At 45.4% G+C, this 22188-nt stretch overlaps 7 protein-coding genes across 7 annotated transcripts; 1 reads left to right on the top strand and 6 right to left on the bottom strand.

Annotated features, from left to right (window-relative positions):
* Positions 1 to 7897: 7897 nt before the first annotated feature.
* On the bottom strand, positions 7898 to 9067 carry BKA55DRAFT_459599 (uncharacterized protein; the record flags this gene model as incomplete). The annotated part of the gene is made up of 1 exon (XM_046186092.1): positions 7898 to 9067. A coding segment is annotated over one exon (1170 nt), but the record flags the coding sequence as incomplete, so codon positions are not given.
* A 690-nt stretch (positions 9068 to 9757) lies between these two features.
* BKA55DRAFT_583852 (uncharacterized protein) lies at positions 9758 to 10434 on the bottom strand (the record flags this gene model as incomplete). The annotated part of the gene is made up of 1 exon (XM_046194251.1): positions 9758 to 10434. A coding segment is annotated over one exon (165 nt), but the record flags the coding sequence as incomplete, so codon positions are not given.
* Positions 10435 to 10542: 108 nt separating this feature from the next.
* BKA55DRAFT_599036 (uncharacterized protein) lies at positions 10543 to 11181 on the bottom strand (the record flags this gene model as incomplete). The annotated part of the gene is made up of 1 exon (XM_046196325.1): positions 10543 to 11181. The coding sequence occupies one exon, from the start codon at positions 11179 to 11181 to the stop codon at positions 10543 to 10545; it is 639 nt and encodes a 212-aa protein (XP_046042735.1).
* A 353-nt stretch (positions 11182 to 11534) lies between these two features.
* BKA55DRAFT_696834 (uncharacterized protein) lies at positions 11535 to 11945 on the bottom strand (the record flags this gene model as incomplete). The annotated part of the gene is made up of 1 exon (XM_046200308.1): positions 11535 to 11945. One exon carries the CDS (start codon positions 11943 to 11945, stop codon positions 11535 to 11537), a length of 411 nt encoding a protein of 136 aa, XP_046042736.1.
* A 2533-nt stretch (positions 11946 to 14478) lies between these two features.
* Positions 14479 to 14640, bottom strand: BKA55DRAFT_457294 (uncharacterized protein; the record flags this gene model as incomplete). The annotated part of the gene is made up of 1 exon (XM_046186084.1): positions 14479 to 14640. A coding segment is annotated over one exon (162 nt), but the record flags the coding sequence as incomplete, so codon positions are not given.
* Positions 14641 to 15840: 1200 nt separating this feature from the next.
* Positions 15841 to 19593, bottom strand: BKA55DRAFT_599037 (alkaline-phosphatase-like protein; the record flags this gene model as incomplete). The annotated part of the gene is made up of 6 exons (XM_046196326.1): positions 15841 to 18017; positions 18075 to 18319; positions 18373 to 18614; positions 18799 to 18926; positions 19161 to 19283; positions 19566 to 19593. 6 exons carry the CDS (start codon positions 19591 to 19593, stop codon positions 15841 to 15843), a joined length of 2943 nt encoding a protein of 980 aa, XP_046042738.1.
* Positions 19594 to 20178: 585 nt separating this feature from the next.
* On the top strand, positions 20179 to 21561 carry BKA55DRAFT_545589 (uncharacterized protein; the record flags this gene model as incomplete). Its single annotated transcript, XM_046190830.1, has 1 exon — positions 20179 to 21561. The coding sequence occupies one exon, from the start codon at positions 20179 to 20181 to the stop codon at positions 21559 to 21561; it is 1383 nt and encodes a 460-aa protein (XP_046042739.1).
* Positions 21562 to 22188: the final 627 nt, after the last annotated feature.

The following is a 22188-nucleotide window of genomic DNA, read 5'->3' on the forward strand; positions in this document are numbered from 1 at the left end:
CCCGACCGCAAGAAAGCAAGAGGCAAGTGGCCGGAGGAGAGGCTCTTCAAAGAACCGACGAGCCGCGAACAAATCCAGCCAGGAAACCAATCATCGGATCGGCAAGCACAAAGACCATACCTGCACGAACTGCAAGAAGAGAGGACATCACGAAAATGATTGTTGGTTCGCCCATAAAGATAAGCGACCCGACTGGGCGGTCCGTCTCGCCAAGGAACTCATGGAGCATGATCTTCAACGCGACAACACCAAAAATCTCCATATCAAGGAATCAAATCACATGACAGTCGAGCGATCTTTCCTGATTCTTGAAGACAGCGTCTCAGACGAGCTACCTATGAACAGTACAGAGACGTGTAGAGTCTCCCTTGACAACATTTCTTCACCCACGGCATGGCTGTTCGACACAGGTTCGACAGTCCACATCTGCAACGACCAAAGTCTGTTCACGGAACTGCAGTCTGCAACTCGAACAATCCTCGTTACAGGCGGTGGGAAAGTGTACCCATCCGGTCGAGAGACAGTCAAGATTTGCTTCATAAACAAATGGGGTGATCTGGTCACAATTAACCTCAAAGACACGCTGTTCATCCCTGAGTTTCCGGTAAACGTCATGTCAGGGCTCAGGCTATACAAGAATGGCGGCTGGATTGCCGGGAACGACATATACGACCCAACAGGAGACGTCTTTGGTCTCCTCCGGATAGGAAGGGACGGTCTGTACGTGAACACTGAGGTCGGAAAAACTACTGTTTCAAACCAGGCCGTCTTGGAACTCCAGCCAGAACCATGCAATCACCACACTGGTTCATCAAAGCAATGCCTGGATGTCGACCTTTGGCACCGAAGACTCGGCCATGTTAACGCATACCATCCACAACCCCTCTTTCGCCACCACCCCTCTTTCACCAGGCAAAATAAAAAAAGTTCCACCAAAACTCATCAACTTCACTTACACAAAAGTCAGCCTAAATATATAGCTACTTAAAAGAAATTACCTCTATTAATTATAAAAATGATTAGATGTGACGATTCTGACCTTATAAGGCTATGCAGGGTATATAATCTATGCATACTTTGTTATAGAAATGTTATTAGTTTGATCACTAAATTCCTTACTGCTCTTTGCCTTATTTTTTAGTCTTTGTCTTTGACAATAATATGAAAATGCCTAGGTTAAGACTTTAATAGAAATATATAAAGGATGATATAGCAGAGGCCATATTGGATATTACTGATAATAGCTTTTTACCCTTTTAAGCCATTTATAGATAGGGAGTGCCCTAAAGGACTTTAATTGATAGACTTTACAGCTATAGGGTATAAAAGAGCAGATCTACCCTTATTAATGCTTATCTAAGAGCTAAGAGGATAGGCTGGCTTTCTAGATTCTCTATTAGGAGTCCTTGGGCTATGCTCTATCTTATAGTTAAATCCATACTTATGTTATAGGCCTGTTAAGATAGTAGGGCAAATATCCTAACTTAGGATATAACTAAGTAATTAAATTTATTAATTACTATATAGACTTAAAGACTAAGATAGGTAGATATTAAGAAGCTAAGAGATTTGACTCTTTTATACCTAGAGCTATTTATTGGTACTTTAATATCTAGGATAGATAGTATGGCTAGATTAAGCCTAAAAATACTATTAATATTAATAAAGGTGGTATTATAACTGGTTTTGGCAAGCAGTTACCTCTATTCTTTATTAATGCTTGAGATTTAACTGACTAATCCTCTTTATTTAGGATTAAATAGCTTGGTTATTAGAAGTATAGACCTGAAGTGTAAGGCCTTTCTTAAAGGACTATAAATTTAAAATTAGACTTTATTTATTAAAGCTATTACTATTAATAGCTGCACTTTAATTCCTGGTATAATCTTTAAGGGAAAAGAATTATAGAAATAATAGTTTCTTAAGGAGTTTAAGTAAATAGTAGATTAGTATTATATAACTTTGTCTAATAGGTAGACTAATAACTATATAGGTATTAAATAGCTTAAAATAGTTTATCTGCCCTAGATAATACCTGTTAATGAGTTAGATGCTAGACTCATTATTTTAAATAGTTATAGAAGCTATATAATAGTATATCCTTTATTTTCCCTATCTTAAGATTAGTGCTAAGTAATGGAAGGATAAATAGATAGCTATATACTTTTTAAATAATATTTATTACTACTATTTACTAATATACTGCTCTTATAGACTTTAACTACTAAATAATAGAGTATTTAATATATTAAAGGCTGTATATTGATAAGAGTTAGAAAAGTTCGCTTTATTAACTAATTCCGCTCTAATAGATAAGGTCAATTTTATTAGGGCCTATGCTAAGGCTTGCTAAGTTAGAATAATTAAAAAGAGTATATTATCTGGCTAGAGGGTTACTAGAAACTGGCCAATTTTATATATAAAAGCATTACAATACCTTAAAATCTAATAAAATAGGCCAAATAGTAGCCTAAGAGTAATTCCTAAACCTAGGCCATATCTTAGCTTAGATAATATGCCATAGATAAGCTATTAAATTTATAATCTTAGATTAAGTAAAATACCAAAGATATAGAGACAGTATAATATAATAGCCAAGGGCTTTAAAGCTTATTAGTAGATAGTAGTAGTATATATTCTAAGAATTGCCAGTTTAAAGGAAGAATTAGCTTGGCTAAAAAGAGGAAAGAAGAGGAAGACAGTACTAAATCTTAATAAATATTTTATAATTCTTAGAGAGACTTTAGTTAATAAAGAGCCTATATTAAAAGGGGTGACTTATTATATGGCTATTAGGCTGGAATTTGTCTCTTTAAGTAAGTAAGAATTAGAATCAAAGGCTGGCTCTATGTGACGGAATGGGTTTCAAACAGGTAAACTAGTCCGTACTAGGTTTAATGTTTGCAGAGTCGTAGGGCGTTATACTGAGCAGTTGCGAAGTGTCACGTCTCTTAATAGTGAATAGAGCGGGTTAGGCGTATTCAGGTAAAGAAGTCTTATTGATAGCTGGTGAGCTAAGTTCTATGAAAGTGCTAATGAATGTGATCTATATACTAGAGGTGGCCTTATGGCTCAGTAGAGAATGTAAGTGATCCAAGGGTTGGATCTACGGGGATCGGTCGTGATCCATGGTGATCCAGTCTTGGAGCGTCGTGATCCAAGTGATCCAATGGAAGAGGATCGTTACTAGGAGAAGTAATCCTACGGTGATTGGTGAAAATTGTGGGGGCCACGTGACATGGACGCGGGGGTCGTAACACTCTATTATTAAAGTTAGAGAGGAAAATATACCCCACTAACTAACCAAGCAGTCACGGCAGATAATTAAAAAAAACCAAAGTATAATAGATAAATCTACTTATGACTTATTAAATGAATGATTTTATGCATTTCTGTTAATTTAGTCAAATTCTGTGTAAGTGAAGTTGGTGAGTTTTGGTAGAGCTTTTTTTATTTTGCCTGGCAAAAGAGGGGTTATGGATGGTAAATGGTGTGTCTGTGCTTCCATAAGAGATGGGCTCGCACAGTGTCGACCCAGGACCCATTAACAAGGTGCTGTCCACGGGGTAGCATATTGCCAGATGTTTTAAGGGTCTGACGGGGAAGGTGGTTGTTTGCCCCGTGGCACTCGACTCGAAACCCTATAGTGGGTGTCGCCATTTGAATCGCAGTTTCAATCAGGCGGGGATATGTCGATACGCGAAGCTTTGGTTTTGAAGGACGCAAATGCGGTATCGCACTGAGCGTGCTAAAAGGATCAATGGGAGGTAAACGATAATGAGCAGCAGCTGTGTGTTGATTGATTGTTGTCCAAGATTGTCTCTGGTGCGGGGTCTCCATCCCGCAGAGTTACCTAAGGCATACAGCTAGATTACTAACGTAGTTGTTTCCTGAGGCCGTGAAGATCATGCCTACCCTGCGAATGCGGTTATCCTACGACGGCGTACTAATTCCCTGTTGCCGCAAAGAGGAGGCAGATTGGTCGGCTCAATTTTTAGAAAGGGAGACACATTATCGGACGAAGTCTTGGTTTGAAGGCTATGCCCTCACAATCATACCATGGCTCAAGTGCTTTTTGGCCAGATCTCAAAGCTCAGGGACCATGAATTTTGATGGGTTTATCTGGGTTATCTTCTCTCTAGGGAAAGAGAAAACCACGTCGATCTATTGTATTTTTGGTTTGATAGAAACCCTTGTTGCAGATGCGATTGACAGAGGAGCCGAACTCTATGACAATTCTTTGCATGAAAGGCGGTGTTCCTCGTGTAATAATCACTTCTTGGCTCTTATCTTCTGCCAATAATTTCGCAATTACCTTTTATACCAAATTACAGTATATATATATTTTTTGGGAATATCCTACATCCTGAGCATGCCCATTTAGGCATAACGTACATGATAAGCTTATGTCACAGACAAGCATGTGTCACAAAAATACCTCATTCTCTTCTCTTTACATTTAATCAATTGATTCTCAACCATTAAAGATGTCCCAGTCAAATGATGAAGCAAAAATTCTTCTTGCCCTGCAAGCCCTTCAAAATGATCCAAAATTAAGCATCCGAGGCGCCGCATCAATATACCAAGTCTGTCATCAGAAGCTAGGTCGCCGCCAGCGAGGCATGCAGTCTCGACGCGATTGGGTCCCTAAATCACGCAAACTATCTGATCTAGAGGAACAGATCATAGTTCAGTTCATCCTCGACCTGGATTCGCGAGGATTTCCCCCGCGACTGCGTGGTATAGAAGAAATGGCTAACCGATTGCTCGCTGACTGCGATGCGCCACCCGTTAGCAAGCGCTAGGCTTCTAACTTCATTAAGCGACACAAAGAGCTCAAGACGAGGTTTTTTCGCAGATATGACTACCAGAGGGCTAAATACAAAGACCTAACCGAGATTCGAAAGTAGTTTAAGCTCATGGAAAGCACAATCGCGAAATATGGTATCAACCTTGCTAATATCTATAACTTTGATAAGGTTGGCTTTCTAATGGGTTTGATTGCAAGCAGAATGGTCATCACAGGCTCAGAAAGGCGTGCAAGACCAAAATCAGTGCAGCCTGGAAACAGGGAATGGATTACTGTCATCAAGGCGATTAAGGCGGAAGGCTGGGCGATCGCGCCGTTCATCATAGGTGCAGGCCAATATCACCTCGCCAACTGGTACCGGGAAAGTAACTTCCCGGACGACTAGGCTATTGCAACATCTCCAAATGGCTGGACCGATAATGAGCTAGGCCTTGAGTGGCTGAAGCACTTTGACCGATGCACAAACACGCGATCAGTTAGTCGCTATCGTCTTCTGATCCTTGATGGCCACGAAAGTCACCACTCTCTCGACTTTGAGAAATATTGCCAGGCAAATAAGATTGTTACGCTCTTTATGCCGCCTCATTCATCTCATCTACTTCAGCCTCTCGATGTTGGGTGCTTTAGCCTGCTTAAGAAGGCTTACGGGCAAGAAATCGAGCATCTGATCCGATGCTCTATAACCTATGTTTCCAAGTCCGAGTTCTTTCCCGCCTTTTATGCAGCGTTTCAGGCCACTATAACAGAGAAAAATATCAAGGCAGCTTTTAGAGGGGCTGGGATTATTCCTCTTGACCTAGAACGCGTGGTATCGAAGCTTGATGTGCAGCTGCGGACTCCAACGCTGGTTGAGGAGGAAGCCGGCCCCTCTACCGCTTGGGTTTCCAAGACACCCAGGACTGTCCTTGAGGCCCAATCTCAGTCTGAATACCTCGATAGATGAATAAGAAGGCATAAAAGTAGCTCGCCAGAGTCAATTCTGGAAGCATTAAAGTCGCTTTCTAAGGGAACAAAGGCAATGATGCATAAGAACGCCTTGTTAAGAGCTCAGGTCTGTGATCTTTAACAGGCAAATGAAACACTAAGCCGGCGTCGAAGGGCAAAAAGAACCAGACTATAGAAAGGAGGGGTGATGATAGTAGGGGAAGCAAGGGAAGTAATTGATCAGATGAATATAGATGGGCAGGTCGAGGGCGAATCGTCGAGAAGTAGTGGTCAAGGAGGGTTGGCGCGACCGAGGGAAAGGCGCTGTGGAGGATGCGGCAAGACGGGGTATAACGCAAGGATATATTAAATAGTTGTTATAATATCTGAAGAAGAATATAGTAATTGATTTTAATTGATTAGAGAGTTTGTTGTGCTTTTCTGGTGATTTCTGTTTTGAAGGTTGAGATTTTTTGTGACACATGCTTGTCTGTGACATAAGCTTATCATGTACGTTATTCTAAAGCTTTCTCCACCAGTAAAACATTACGCCAAGTCAAATGCAGACGCCCAAGAGACCAGAGCTTCGCTATGATATCTCGCATCAAGCTATCAATATATGAAAAAAAGAAATTCCTGCATGTTTCCAACCAACACCCGTAAGAAAATAAAGGAGCCGCGATCACCCGAGCCTCAAACCTGCAGCCATCTATAAATTGTGCCCTCTGAGCCTTGGATGCTGTCAACGCCTTCTATGATTAAGCGCCGGGCAGGGCGGGGAAATAAGACATCCTAAAGTGATGATCCACGCCATCACTGTGGTGGCAGAGTACTCACTAGTCCAATAGTTGTGCATGCTCGCTCACCGGTCAAAAGTCGGTCAAGAGTATCGAGGTGGGGAACATCGAAAGGGCAGGGCACCGAACGGGTACAGACAACGAGGTTTCATTCTCAGTTGTGCAAATCAAATACCACCCGTGCGTTAGTTGCCGGCTGTCAATTATGAGAGGACCCTGACACGAGAGCGAAGAGTGGGTAGCTAAACAGCCGGAATAAGCAGCCCGTCCCGCATCACCCAACAGTGAAAGTGGGAGGATCAATAGAGATGTAGTGCTTGATCAGGCGGGCCGATCTAGACTAAATAAAACTTAATATTGCATACTCGAGGAATAGTAGACGTTGCACCCAGATAAGTCCTGATAAGTTCGGGCAGTACTCCCTGGCTAGTTGAAACCGTCGACAGTCAGAGGAGAAACCCAAGACGCCACTAAAGTAGACAAGAAGCGAAGACCCGGGTTGTCCATCCACAAAAGCTTCCATGCTGAGTGATAGGTTGAGTTCAAAGAGGAGCTCAATGAATTCTTCAGAACTCTTTGCTGCAGTTTCGTTTTCAAATTTGTGGCCTGGGTCCTGGCGGAATAGTGAAACATTAGGTGCATCCTGACTGGCTGTCTCAGACATCCAGTACCTCATTGAACGAATCCATGATTCCAAGCATTTACTTTTATGTAAAAATGTACACTTTTCCGAGGTTGCAGTATCTTCGATGCCAACATCTATCCAGGTATTCGATAGATCGGCTTTGGACCAGTCCAGAACGTGATGAAGGTGGTCAACGATCTTAGCACGACATTGCTGTAATGTTGGCGATTTTGCCTCCAGTTTGATGTTTTTCGCACTCAAGACGATGAACATTCCGCGGAACACGGCAAGGTCAGACCGCTCAGTGCGTTGTCTCATGTAATGCCATATTTGCTGTAAATACTCTTGCGGAAGGTAATGGTGCATGTCCATCTTACTATGGACCATTCCACTGCAAGCTTCCCTCTGGCGACTGTATGCCTTGCTCTCCACATCATCAAAAGAACGAGGATGGTGTTGAACCACGTCAGGCGGGCAGTAATGGCGGATGGCGGGTAGAAGGAGTTCGTTGATCCACATCCGTCTTTCATTTTTGGTCAGATATGTGGTCGTTCGACAGACGTGAGAGATCCCAGGAAAGAAGACATAAACTCCGAACTGCGGCGACTGCCGTCCGCTGCCCAGTCGGAGGTGATGGATAATATGCAAGGGCGTTCCCTGATGGAAAACATGCATGTTGCTTGCCAAATTCCTGGTAGGCGGTGAATGATACGATATGTATAACCCACGATTGACGGACAAGCAGGTAGCCCAGGAAATGATACTATCCACATCCCAAGTGCGCTGGACGTCAGGGGAGCTTCTCTGCGACATTTGAATATCTAATTTTGGACGATTGTCTCCACCGCTCAAGATCGAAGACCAGTCTAGCTGAGCATCATCGCTTTCACCTACTTCAGCATGAGGTGAGGCACGACCGAATGAGTCTGGTACTGCAAGGCCCCGCCAGTAGTCGACCATATCCAGTCGGCCATATACTTGCGGCTCGTTGTTGTTGGTGTGTTCTATTCCGTTTTCTTCTGCCTCCTCCTCGCAGTCACAAGTGTATGCCCAGTTTCTTTCCAAAAAACACTTGGCTGAGTGGGCATCTGATTCCACCAAGACGCTGATGCGTTCGTCTTCATCGTCGATCTCCACCTCGCTTCGCATATCTGAGACGTCCGACTCAGAACTGGAATCAGGTTCCCAGGCATGCTCAGGCTGAGATTCGAGATCAGACGTTGCTTCTTCTGCAGCTTCTTCTTCGTGTTGTCTTGTGTTCCCATCATTTCGTGGCCTACCCATGTCGTCTTCAAATACCATGTATGGACTTGTCGTAACGCCTCCTTTCTCGTATAATGATTCTGCTGTGTATTCAACCTCACGAGGACTTGATACATTGCTGATATGGCATAGCTCGCAGTCTGATTCTACACATATGACACCCTCTTCTGCAGCGTGACTCGTACGATCACTCGGGATCCCGTCAGGGCTTGAGGGCAACAGAATCTCCGCTGGGCCTTCTTGCGAAGTTGAGAACGATGCTGTTACCGTATGCGGTCCCGACGTGTTACCAAGATGCTGTAAGTACGGTGACGCCAGGCCGTTCCCCTCTATCGATTGCGGAGGCTGTTCACCTCTGGTCACGACCGCGTCAGTTGACGAGATGGATGACTCGACGCGATTCAACGAACTATCTGCCTCTGAAGGGCCAACTAAAGGGCTCGCTTCATATGACTCGATACCTTGTGAGGGTGTAGTCGGCAAAGCTTCTGTCTGTGCAGAAACATAGATTTGGAATCTGATGTTGCCGTGCGCTGCTTGCTTCCGAAGCCGTCTTCGAGCGCGCTTGGCGACGACGTCTTGCTTAGCCTTGTCCTTCGGCGTGTCATATTTTCGAGGCCGCCCACGTTTCTTAGGTGTTCTCGGCATTGTGGATAGACTAGATCGTGACGGGTAGGATATGCTTTTGTATGGATGGGTATGAGATTCCCCTGAACTGACCGTTAAATCCTGATTAGGTTAGTAAACTGACCGCGAAAATCGAAAGGCGTTAGCGAGTGACCGCTAAATTCTGGTTGGACAGAGGAAAATGCACTAAGAGCCAAATTAGCTAGCCTGCTGACCGCGAAATTCGAAATGCCAATTTTAGCTAACCCGATGGCTTTGACTAGCGCCTCCAACACGGGGTATAGAATGCCAAGAACCATCAGGCTGAAATGACGTTCCCTGCCGGACTCGAATGTCAGAGGGTCAATTGGTCAATGATCAACGCTCCGGCCTCCCTCAAACGGACGGCAGTTGATGTACTGCCCTGCAAACTTGCAGCTAGCCACCTCAGCTCGACAAAGGCAATGTGCAATACAGCTAGCAAAGTACATGACTGCTTTGGCGTCGTCGCAGGTTTGCGTCTTAGGGAGCAATGATTTAATGACATTTGTCCAATATGAGTTGAGAAAATGCCGCATCTTGCCGGTTTTACCCACCTTCTCTGCCACCGTCCACAGCAACTCATCGGTATTTATTGTCTAGGGCGAGAGAGGAATCTCGGTTACAGCCAACACATATAATGCAGCAGGAGGTTTTCTTCTTTGAGGGCGAATCGGTAATACGGATCATTTGGTCAGGACTAAGTGATCTCCGCGCAGGGGGCCGGTCTGCCTAACGACGACTTGATGCTGACATGGTGTGCTCAGTAGGCGTGCCACCTTACAACTGAGGAACATACGACAGCCAACAATTGCCCATTCGTTCCCATCGTTTCGAATTGCTGGCTTGCATTGTTAGTTTTGTCACAAGTGTCACTATACGCCCAGGGCCACTGGGCCAGGGGCCCTGTGCATCAGCTACGTGGTCAGCTGCCCGCCATTAAACCCCTGTGTACGGACCATCATGTGTCGAAGTCTGCCTTGCTTACCCCACCAAAAGGGCTGTTGTGGCTACAGCCGGTCAAGCAAGCCGTTTTAAGCCTTCGACAGGGTTTGCATCAAACCGAAAACGGCAATGGACCGAGGTTGTTTTCTCTTTCCCCCAAGAGCTTCAGGAATTGTCCAAACCGGCCGTTCATGCAAAGAGTTTTGTGCCAGCTAGCTCCATCGCGCTATAGTGGTCTCTGGTATCTCTCAGCAGTTTCCCTTTCAGCTGATGTTGATACCGAAAGTGGGATTCAATGCCGGCGCCGGGTCGAATAGCTGCCTTACAAAGCCGCCAGAGCAGCATCTGGTATTGCTCGTTCAATTAGATATCACCCTCCATATTATTACTGATTGATTTTGTGTCATCTGGTTATTCTCTGTGGCTAGATAGAATAAAGCAGTAGATGTTGTTCTGTTTATATTCCTACTCAATGTTGACCCCGAAACCCTATTGTGGTGGAGGATTTGACTTAAATCGCCTGCGAATAATACCTAGGCCCGAATATCGGCGTGCCTGTTGGTGTTGAAGTAAGGAGAATCCTCCCCATCCTCGTCCTCGTAGGCATCCTCACCCATCTCGGCATCTGAACTTAGCAGATCCACAATCTCCTGGTCGTTACTTCCAGAGCACTTGGGATCCATGACCTCACGGTAACCGCTGTAGTATCTCCGCAAGATACGTAGGATCTCCGGTCCATGAATCATGAATTTGTCAAGCTGGATGCCTGGAATCTTAGACATCTTGTTAAGAGAAGTTGTCCACCGTATGGCCATCACATGGAGCTCCTTCTCAGTGAACAGTGGTGATCTGAGCCCTTTCCGCTTTCGGATTTTCTCCTCTGCTACCTTTGCTTCCTGGACGAAACCGTCGACAATATCCCGGTGTATTTCGCTCAAGTCCTCCAACTCGGCACTGATGGATATTGGAAGCCCAGGCGATCGCGAGGGCGGCTTCAGTGGTTGGTGGTCAGGCAGCTCTTCAAAGGCCTCTTCACCCTCGTTATCGTTTACCATGAACCCATCATTCGCATAGCCGTTCAAAGTCATGGCGCCATTTTCATCGTCGCTTTTCACAGGACGAGATTTCTTTCTCCGTCGTCCAACAGGTAAAGACACGTATGGCGACGGCATGGCGGTCACATCCTGACCCTTCGGCTTCTTGCTGGCTTGCTTCGATCGGGGCTTGGAAGGCTTGTTAGTCGTGCCCTCTTCCGGTACTTGAATCGATAACATGAGCTTCCGTTGCCCTGAGAGAAACAGGTGGTATGTCGATCCGAGTTTCAAATACTGGATTGCCATGCCATGATTTCCGATTTGGTTGTTCTCGTGAAAGGGGCAGGATCCCGTTTTACCAACAACTCTTTGCCCTCGTTGCGAAATACTGAAGCGGGATTCGCTCTCACAAAAATTGTCGATGGGTTGACGGAAACTCCCCCACCGGACGACTTTCAAACTCAGGAAAGGTTTCAAGCTAGTACCATATTTCAACTAGCAGTAGCGCACAGGACCTGGATAATCTTCTCATGGCGATGTAATGTTGCTAGCTGTAGGGCTGTTGCGCGCCCTCCTCTTTGTGCACCAGCATCGGCGCCTTCATCGAGAAGAAGTTGGACAATACGTGTATGCCCTCCCGATGATGCTAGGCAAAGGACCCCGTTTAATGTCGATTGAATTGTGCATTCTGACTCTATGTCATGGGAAGTACACTGCCACTTGTGAGCAATGATGGCCTTCCTGACCGTGTTTAACCTTCCTTTCTTTACAGCCCAGAGTAGGGCAGCTGGGCTGTCGCTTTTCGCATCGTGGGAGTATAAGATATCTTCAATGATAGGGTAGATTTGCTTGCTAGTGCGGAGCAAAGTGGCAAGTTCTTTTGGCTCGAGGAAAGTAGCCATTATAAAATAAAGTTCTGACGGTAAGGCAAGAAGTGCCATCTAAGGTTCTAGTAGTTGCTTCTAGGTATATTTAAGACGATTAAGGTCATTGGAATAGGATTTGTATTCGAATATGACACGAGTCTTAAGAACAATTGGCTTAGGGAGGGACAATTATCCAAGTATGATGAAAATAACATAAAGAGGAAATAAGAGATAGAGACGGAATTTATGCGCGTTAACTACTAGCCTGGTGGGCGAGAGGTCGTCTCGGCCTGATAGACTTCACTGGACGAATACACAGAGTACGAAATAGGACCCTTGTTGCGCCCAGAGACGGACCTTGTAAGCCACATACCTTCATGTGAGGACTTTAAAACTGTAATTTGTGTGTTAGGGCCGTATATTCTAACTTATCAGATTGCCACGCAAAGATATCCATATTAGATACATCAGTCGCATACTAATTTGTACTACATACCTTATTAGGTCATCTACAGTAATCCAGCTAGGGTTTATAATAAGTTAAGGCAGATGGGAAGAATATCTAATAACACCTTTTCCTAGAAAAGGTGAACAGCTCTCGTGGCAAAAAAAAAAAAAAAAAACAAAAAAAAAAAAAAAAGGCGACTATTTGTAAGTATGTACAGTACAATACCAGAACGAGTATTTCTCTTGTCCGTCCAGTTTACCCTACAGCCTCAGAAGTAATGCAACAGCAGGAATAGGCCGGGTTTAAGCTCCGGGAAGAATAATACTTATAACAAGCCAGACATAAAGTGTGTTTCTGGCAAAGCCTCCAGATAATATCAGCGCCTTCGAGGATCTTTGCCTTACAGGAGGAGCATCGTTGCGCTAAGGACGGTAATGCCCTTGTGTATTCAGGTACCGCTGCACATTGAAACGATATCCCTTGAACTGAGACTTCGTTTTTTCTCTTGCGCAGCCACAATTATAGAGGTTAATTCATCATACTCTTACCTGCAGTCTTCCCTGAACCGTAGAAATGCCTCCATGCGATATTGCTACGACGAGTCAATCAAAGCCCATGCGAAACACACTTTGGGTAAAGTGTTGTAAATCTCTTCCATAATGTCATTGTAGTGTTCTAAGTCTCTTTTGACGTAAGAATCGTGCAACACAGCCCTGGTTCTCCACCTGTGATGGAGGGCATATAGGTTACATGTCCACTCCAACAAAGACCAGTCATTTTAATGCCCACTCATGGCACTGCAGTGCTGCATGGCATGTATTAGCCTGCTTTGCTTCCAGAATGCCGACGGAGAGTAAGCAGCAGACTATATATCCTTGAAACAGTGCGCTGACCTAAAAGAATCCAAAACTGTACTTCCCTTTAGAAGAGCAGAATAGACGGTACATATGTATTCTTATTCCAGAGCCCTCCATGCATGGTTTACTGAGTTTAAGGGACTTGGGGGTGTGTGTACCAAGTTTTTGTTGAGGTCTTCAATAAGCATGCTGGGGCGGATATGGTGTCGCAATCTAGATTCCGCTGGAATCCTGAGCCGTCACTTGCTATATGGAGAGAATCATGAGTCTAGCAGTTGTGTACTGTACAGTATCGCAGAAACAAGTTAATGTTCTACTCTTAGTTGTCAAGGTGTTATGCCAAGGGCGATAGAAACGCCATCTTGTCCGCTACGTGATGATAGAAGGGGACAAGCTACCTACCAGATACAATTGCCGTTGTTGCTCTAAATCGTTCTTGACCTTAAAGAGGCCTTTATTGTCGCTATTTGCCTTTGCATGAGCTTTTAAATCAGGCTACTTTCAAGGTGATTACTGAATATCCATGTATAGTAGGTAAAATTAGGCCGAATAAGTCAACAGTCCAGGTAGATGTGCAGTGGCACGACATATGGTAGAACTGGCAGTCGGACCCTCTCATGAAGAGGCACTTGAGCAAGAGTCTAAATAACAGCCATTTTGTAAGCCTACCTGTATCGGCCGTCCATTCTCCGTCGATGGAATAGAATACCAAGATGTACAAGAAGTAGGCGTGAAAAAACGAGAAACCCCATACATTCCACGAGCGGTAGACCTAAAAGTGGACCGGGTCAGTATATGTGAGTAAACGACACCCAGGATCCTAGATTCATTGTATTCGATAGGAACCAAGCTGGCAGACTGGATCGCAAGACGGTATCTCACCAAAGACAATTATACAACGCAATTTGGGCTACGGGGAAAACCCTCTGTACCTCACCACCTCATCAGGGGAAGAAGAGTAGTGTACACGGCCTTGAGTAAGATAGACCTGTCAAGTATGATATCACTATTGGAATACCAATTCTTCCTATGCCTTAACCACTCTACCGCCCGTTGCAATCACTTGACTCTAGTGCTATTCACTCTTGATCAGGGGGCTAGCTACACTTGCATTGGGCTAGGCTTAGTCTTCCCCTGAATCAGGCTCTTGTCCTGATATCTGTCGAATACTCGGAAGTTCCTCTCTCTTTTGGCGCCTAGTGGATATCGGTTTGAGTTTTAGATGCAAGCTTAGCAGATATAGCCTATAAAATTTGGAGCGAGTTGTTCTCCCTGATAGGTATTGGTCATAATGTCGAGAACATGCGACTTTCGTTCTACCAGGAAGCTGAGACGAGATATCTTCCCAGCTCTTGCCTTTTTTTCGAAGCTTAATAATTCGTCTATCCTCCTCCTTATTCCATTTACCTCTCTTTTTCTCTCCACGATTTGCCATATTGATCTACAGTACGTAAGGGTGATTGGTATACAACCACTGTAGTAGCCAGTGCAGCCTGTCGATATATATAGGCTACTTAGACCATGTAGATAACGGACGTTTCACGAAACATGCACCTATCCTGGACATTGGTTGTTTACGAATTAGCCAGAAGTGAAAGTGGTGCTGATTCGGATGAGCAAGTACTGGACCTGGTCGTCTCATTTGTGCTGTTAATTAAAGGCCGTCCACAAAGAGTCGATACTGGATTCTATATCCGTGTAAATGATGGAATCCAGGCAGAAACCTCCTAGTCACAACTTCTCTTTACCAGATGGCCAGGTATACATCTAACAAGTTTCATCAGTCTCGAGAGGAGAGTCTCACTCCATGTAGAAATAGGGTTGGTGATTATTCCGAAATTGGTACATACAGACAATATGAACGTCGATTAGTTCTAAATCGTGACTTTACTTAGCGTAGAATAACGGTGTGAGAGCATTTACGGCTGTTTAGTAAAGTCCAAGAGAGACCATGTACCCCAGCCCTACATGTTGTAACGTAATCATATTCTCTCTTTATTCTTATTATCCTAAAGTATAGTGGAGTAAAGGATTTAAGTCAAATTCTGAAAAGGAGTCCTCTGTAATCTATGTTTAATTGATTCAAGCTATTCGACGGAAGTGACGCCGTGTATGTAGATTTTCAATGCCAATCACAGAAGATTCTTCATCCTGTCGGACTGGTCCGTCAGGAATATCAGTGATCCGCTCGACATCAAATTTTAGGTCTTTGTGGAGATACTGTTTACTCCCATCTTGAGACACCGAGTATTTGACATAGAATGCCAATGAGCCAATACGGATACATGACACATGATCCGAGGGAACGCAACAAGCGATTGGTTTACCGCGTTTGATCTCTCGTTTGTTATTAGGTATCGCTCTCTTGACTCAACCAACGGACGGCAATATTTGGCTTTGATCGCTAGTTGCCATTGGCTGACGTTGGAGTTGCCCGAAACTGTATGGCAAAGACTTTGTTTGCTCTGTTTACGACCTACGTAAGCCGTCTTACTTTCATATCTCCCGAGTACCTATTGGCAATATCCTACTGTCGACACTAATGGTCCTATTATTTTTTTGAGTCACCATAAGCGACCAAGGGCCTACATAATCCGGTTGTTTCGTGACACTATCAGTTCCGGCACTATTTCGTAGCCTTGTGCCCCCATAGCCTTTTCCGTTCCCAAGCCCACCACTGAGCCACAGCATCAGCTTGTAAAACCCATTGCGACGCTTCCTCGCCATAGAGATTCCTCACATCACCAACTAATTGTTCCATTGACCATTTCTCAACAGGCTCAAGCTCGAGCGGGTCGTTCTTCAAGTCGGTGAATCTCCACTGAGATGCACGGTCAAGAGGTATGACAAGCCTCCAGGGCGCATCTGCGGACGTTACTGAGAGCATACTCGCGCCGCTGTTGATGACGCCAAAGTTCCATGCACGACGGCCGTTCCAAGAGCTTTTATATGGCCGGATGAGCGATTGTCCTTCATAATCGTGAAGGAGGTCAGATGCTACGGCCATGTCATTACGGTTAAGCGAGCCGGTGTTAATGAGCAAGTCCAAGATCGTGGGAAGAATGGAGATTGAAGTTGCATTCGCTTCGTACTGCACGCGAGGGATATGAGGATGCCTGAACGTGATGGGCACACGAAAGTTGCTGACATGACCATTCTTGTAGGTCCCGGTCCTGGTGGTGATATCCTCTTTGAATGCCTGCCCATGGTCTCCGACAAGAACCACAAGAGTCTCGTTGGCAATGCCGTGTTGTTCGAATAAATGCAGAAGCTCACCGAGCCATGCATCTTGGAACCTCACAGTATTCAAGTAGCTGTTGAAGTCCCTATGCCATCCCATATTCCCTTGTGTATTCACATACTCGATCTTTTTGGAATCACGAGGTAGCCCCCAAGGGTGATGGGTTGTGCTAGTGAAATGGGAAAAGAACATTCTCTTCTTCTCCCGTTGCACTTTCTCAATCAGCTCTCGTACGTGTGTCTTTAAAGTTGTTTCAGTGTATCCAAAATAGTTGATTTCTTCCAAATCGGACCGTGCCTTAGCTCTTTGTTCCAAGACATCCTTAGCAACGATCTCTTCGAAACCTAGCTCATTGTTGAATATGTCCTGGCGATCATACTTGTCTGTTATAGATTGAAAGAAGGCTGTGAGCCATTTCTGCTCCAGAAAGTCGTTTGAAGCCGTCTTGTCCCCCTTTATCTGATTGAAGAGATGTAGGATTTGTGAGATGCAAGGTTGGTAACTCTGCGCTTCGGATTCTTGAAAGCTGTCGACAGGCATAGGCCAGACTCCACAGTGAGTCGCAGCCAAGCTCTTGAACGAAAGAGAAGCGGCAGCGAAACCACCTATGATATTGATGCCACCGTAACCATCCTGCGTTGTACCATTCCACTCTGGTATTGGTACTTTGGCGAGATCCGAACCATTCGTTCTCTTCCAGCAGCCAGATTTTCCAGTGATCTTCTCCGCCACTGGAGTCAGTTGGGATAAAAACGCATTGATATCATCACCGTCTTTTCGTCCCTTATGAGTGTCCAGGATGATGTTGTGAATGTCTGACCCCTGTTGCAGGGGAAAGAGCTCCTCTCTAGTGCTTTCCAACATGATCAGAGCAACGTGCTTGATCTTGACTGTCCCATTCCTAAACGCATCACTAAAGATGTCCAAAATTCCTTCATCCTGATTGGTGATCCGAAGTGGGTCGTTCACTGGATTGTAGAACATACCATCGACCTTTGTTTCGTGGCAGACACGACCAGTGCCACCACCATCCCCTCCCTCTCTATCCACTTGGTTCGAGTGATTTGACGATAGCCATTTGCAAAATCCAGCAGGAGGTGTCTCCGGTAACCAAGTCGGTAGACGGTCTCGATACATCTGGGCCAGAATGCTGTTATCACCCGGTGCCCATCCTTTGAAGTACCCTTTGGGTTTTTCCCAGTTTGTCGTATGGATGAGTTGCGGAAAGGGCCAGGGATTCCTGCTAAAAGTATAGCGATTAGCCTGGCTGTCAGTGTGCGAGTCGATCATCTGCAGCATCGTGATGGGCAAGCTCGCCGACATTTGAGAATATGGTGAGGACGGGCGGAGACTGGCCGTCAAGGCTAAGTAGAGGAATATGGCCAGGGCCAGAATCTTGGGGTATCTGCGCGAGCTCCCGGTATTGGCCTGGGGCGGTAGGTCAAGATAGACCTTCCCATGGCTGTTACCGGTTTGGGAATTGATGAAGCTCTGATAGTCATACGTGTCCTCGACACTGTGACAACCACGACGGCGTTTGCACATGTTCCAGAGCTGTGGTGCTTTCAGAACTATAAGTTAGCTATTGCGGGAGACTATGTGGAGTCATGGATACTTACCACGCAACAATGGTGCCGTAATCATGTTCAGAGACCTGCCAGCATACTGGTACAGATGCGTCTGGGAAAGCCACGATGCACCTAAAATGAGAATAACACAGACGATAGCGGAATTCGATCCACTGAGTAAAAGTTTGATGCCATCCTTATCGCGAACATATCTCTGTGCATTTGTCCACGTAACCTCGGTGCCAGTCTTGTAATAGAATGTTGCATGGAAAGCTGTTGCGACGAGCAGGATGAGCCTGGTTGTTCATAAGCATTTAACCACAGGCAATTACAGACGTTTACCACATACGAGAAAGTGCAGCCTAACAGACGACTTATGTAGGTGATGGTGGTCCTTTTCCGGGACAGGAATAGTCGTGATAGACATATAACCAATATGTCTGGAACGAGAACCGATGGCAGGAAGAGTATGAGGGCAACGTGCGGCACGGTTCCAACATATGTATATAGGTGAATCAGTTTGGACAGGCACGTGCAGACAACGATGACGGAAAAGCTGAGTGAGACAACCATCGCAGTTACACAACAAGGCTACCTTAACGAAGGGTACCAGGGATTCGTAACATGGGAAACAATATATCGTAGGTCAGGGGGCCATTCAAGAGTGCATGGAAGTCTTGTAAAAAAAAGCCACAATACTGTAATGTTCCCAGTACATTTGAATGTTGACTGATAGTTCTTGAGTGGCTCGTCGGGGTTATTTGTATGTACATACAATGCACGTATTACAAGTCCTTCTCAAGGTCATCGCAATGATGTAATCCCTCACCTCCCTGGCTTTATTTCCATTGGCGGAGATACCGTTGTTCGCCTGGCTTCCCATAAACTCCTTTTCCGGCCGTGCTTTGCTTGGTGTAAAATTTTGGACCAAGCCTCGAATGTACATTCATGGCTCTTTCACGCAGCTCGATCCCATGAAAACTCTCTGATGCCAGTTTGGGTTGATGACATCCTGGCACTTCTGAACACTTTCCAAAAACATGGTAAAGCTCAAGGCTTTATTTCGCGGAAGTAGCTTGGATTTCAATATCGCATGATAAAGCTGTTCAGCATGGGTCTCTTCAAGGGAATTCATACCCGTGACATCAACCATGAAACCACATATGCTCTGATTCTTAAAAGCCGAGTACTTGTTGTTGAACCGATCCCAGAAAGCACTTTTTTTGCCTCCTGACTCTTCGAATAAGCCATGCGCAAGTGCTATTATGTGGCCAGCTTGCGCGTGATCGACTGATTCCGGATCCGGCCCGTCATCTTTCTCGAAGAATGTTCGCAGCATGGATATCTCGTCTCGTGCCAATAGCTCTCTGGCTTCTTCTGCATTATAATCAGGATAGAGACTTAGAGCCAAGATCTGAAGATATAAGCAAAACCTAGATACAGTCGACCTATCGGCTTCCTGAAAGGATACGGATGTGAGTTGCTCTGAAGGTTCGATACCATACTGCACAGTACTCCAGCATTGCCTGGAAGTGTACATACCTTCAAATTCTCCCTGAGCGCGACCCATTGAGCCATCATCCTATCGGCGTGTTCTTTTAGTGTTTGTTTCTCAATCGACGTCAGACTTGTGCGATCCATGATTTAGTATATAGATGCACCAGAAAATCATTTGCTCTAGAAGAGGTGGGTAGGCTTTTGAGCTTGTCCTGAGGTGACTCGAATCCAAAATGAATTGCATCTCTTTAACTTTCAAGATTAGCCATCTGGCGGATTTCTGCCGGGGGACTTCCGTATCCAGCAACCTGACTATCCACGTATTCTCCTTTTCATTTGCATATTAGCAACAAACATGGTCGCCGACTACCTCAAGGCACATCATCACTATCACCATGATCATAGACTTCTACCTCGGCAGCTGCCGCATCTTGTATCTAATTTGCTTTTGCGTAGATAACTTCCACCGCCAAGGTATCTTCCACGTGTCAAGATGTTCCAAATTCGGTATCGCCTTTGTAGGCGTACCAAGTTACGTCTTCTTTTCACGTCAACCTATTAGATCCAAATATGACTTGTAAGTCCATTTGACACCTACAAAACTCGTGAACAAATCTGAGTTGCTGAGGTGAGATGACACACAGTATTACTGCACACCATGCGTGTCCATTACCCTACGACTAAGGCACCTTGGACAATGTGGATGCTCATTGCTGTATCTTGGACCCATCTAGCCTCAGCATCATGCACCACCGCCCAGTGGAAACCTCTGGCCGGGCAGACAGTCGGCCTGGCCTTAAAAGCACTAGATATTACTCTACAGGACCTCAAGGCTTTGAACCCTTCTATCGACGTTGATTTGGCCAAGGATTATGACTTCTACGATATACCGCATAAGGAGAGATTGGTTTTCGGCTCGTGGAGTGCTGGCTGCCCACGCTTGCTTCAAATACCCCTCCATCCAGTTGTACCCATCCATACCCCTACAGTCAGAAAATATGAAACAGGTGCCAGCTATACTCATGGCTGCAAATTTCCAACTAACACAGGTCCGTATGCCATGCCCGGTACTGGCGTGATCATACGGCCGACATCTACGACAGGCAAGGGCCGAGAAGCGAGCATCATTGCTACTTCATGTACCATCTTGAATAGCATGTCCCAAAGCTTGGGAGTAAGCGATGGCGTCGCCGATACGGTCGAGAAGCCAACAAGCGAAATGTATGGTAATATACCAATCGGAACGTTGATGACTCTTATACGGATTCCGTCAGCCAGAACAACATTCGACGAAGCGGTGGAACAAACCGCAGTGACTGCTGATAACGAGATAAAAACGTCCATGGCGGCTCACTCGCAGAAGTCTACAGCGGAATCGGTTTCAATCAATATGCTAGGAGTCGAATCTATGATGGGGAAACTATATACGCAGTTGGAGCATTCGCAGGCAATGTTGCACACAACAACAGCCGTAGATTGGACTTCTCACGGAATTGCAGAAACCGCAGAAGTTTCGACAACGGTACTCACAACCCCACACATCACAACAACGTTGACAGCGAAATCAGAAGATATCAACAGCCCAGTGCTGATAACGTCGACAGTTACGCTTGTGGAGAAACAGACTGTCACGAGGGCTTCGCCCGGCCAAACGACTCTTCCAAAGCCTATATGTGGAGGTAAAGATGACTTGCGAGGTCATGTTGACATTCAAGATCAACGTGTAAGGCAGACTGCGTTTGAATGGTGTTCCTTACCGGCTGTCAAGGGGCTCATGAGTGCTGGTGATGGATGTGTAAAAGACGTACAACGTGACTCGTGGGACGTCCTTTATGAATACTCCATCTGTTGGGCGGAAGACTGCGTAGGCGAGTCACAGGACAGGCAGAAGCCCCTTGGGGATGAAGGGCCTAGGTGTGAGGTTATTCTTCACCAGTACAGCTGGAAAGCGTGCAATAACGGAGGCGTGGGAGGGCAGGTCCAGGCTGGCTGCCTCATCTACAAGATACGAGCGGGGGTTGGAAAAGGCCAAGGTTATTGATAAGTCAGATGCCAGTCTTCGCAATACTAAACAACACGGAGCACTTACAGATGGCTTACAGTTTTGACCCCACGTAACATAGATAGAGTCGTGGCATGTAAATGATATGAATTAGGCGATTGTTCTTCCGTTGCTTGAAGTGGACGACATACTGTAGAGAGATGCTACAATGTACGGAAGAAAAATGCGGCAGCCTCTCCTTTCACCTAGGAGGTAAGGCAGCATCAGATGGTCCGAAATAGACACCGAACATGGACGCAGTACAAGCTGCAATCAGATTGCGATCGCTGCAGGTCGCATGGAACAGACATGATCCAAACGAAACTAAGCTAGCATCATGAAATCTATACTAACGAACTAACAGTCTCTGACGTCCTCAAATAGCCAAGAGCAGGCACCGCTTCAGTCGCCGAAGATAGGAAACTGAACACTTGGAGGAATTGGGCTTCAAATAGACCTGCTGCTACTAATAGTCACGAGGACTAAGAAGAAAAGCAATGACTAGACTGGAAGGAATATTGTGGAAGCTGTATGGGCTTGGCGAGTGCAAGATAAGAATTGGCGAAGTGTACGTACTTTTATTTCTTAGAGCCCTCTGGGCGTTGACTTACTAGGCGTAATGGATCT

Source organism: Fusarium redolens, assembly GCF_020744475.1.
Source record: "Fusarium redolens strain MPI-CAGE-AT-0023 chromosome Unknown BKA55scaffold_24, whole genome shotgun sequence".
Lineage (NCBI taxonomy): Eukaryota > Fungi > Ascomycota > Sordariomycetes > Hypocreales > Nectriaceae > Fusarium > Fusarium redolens.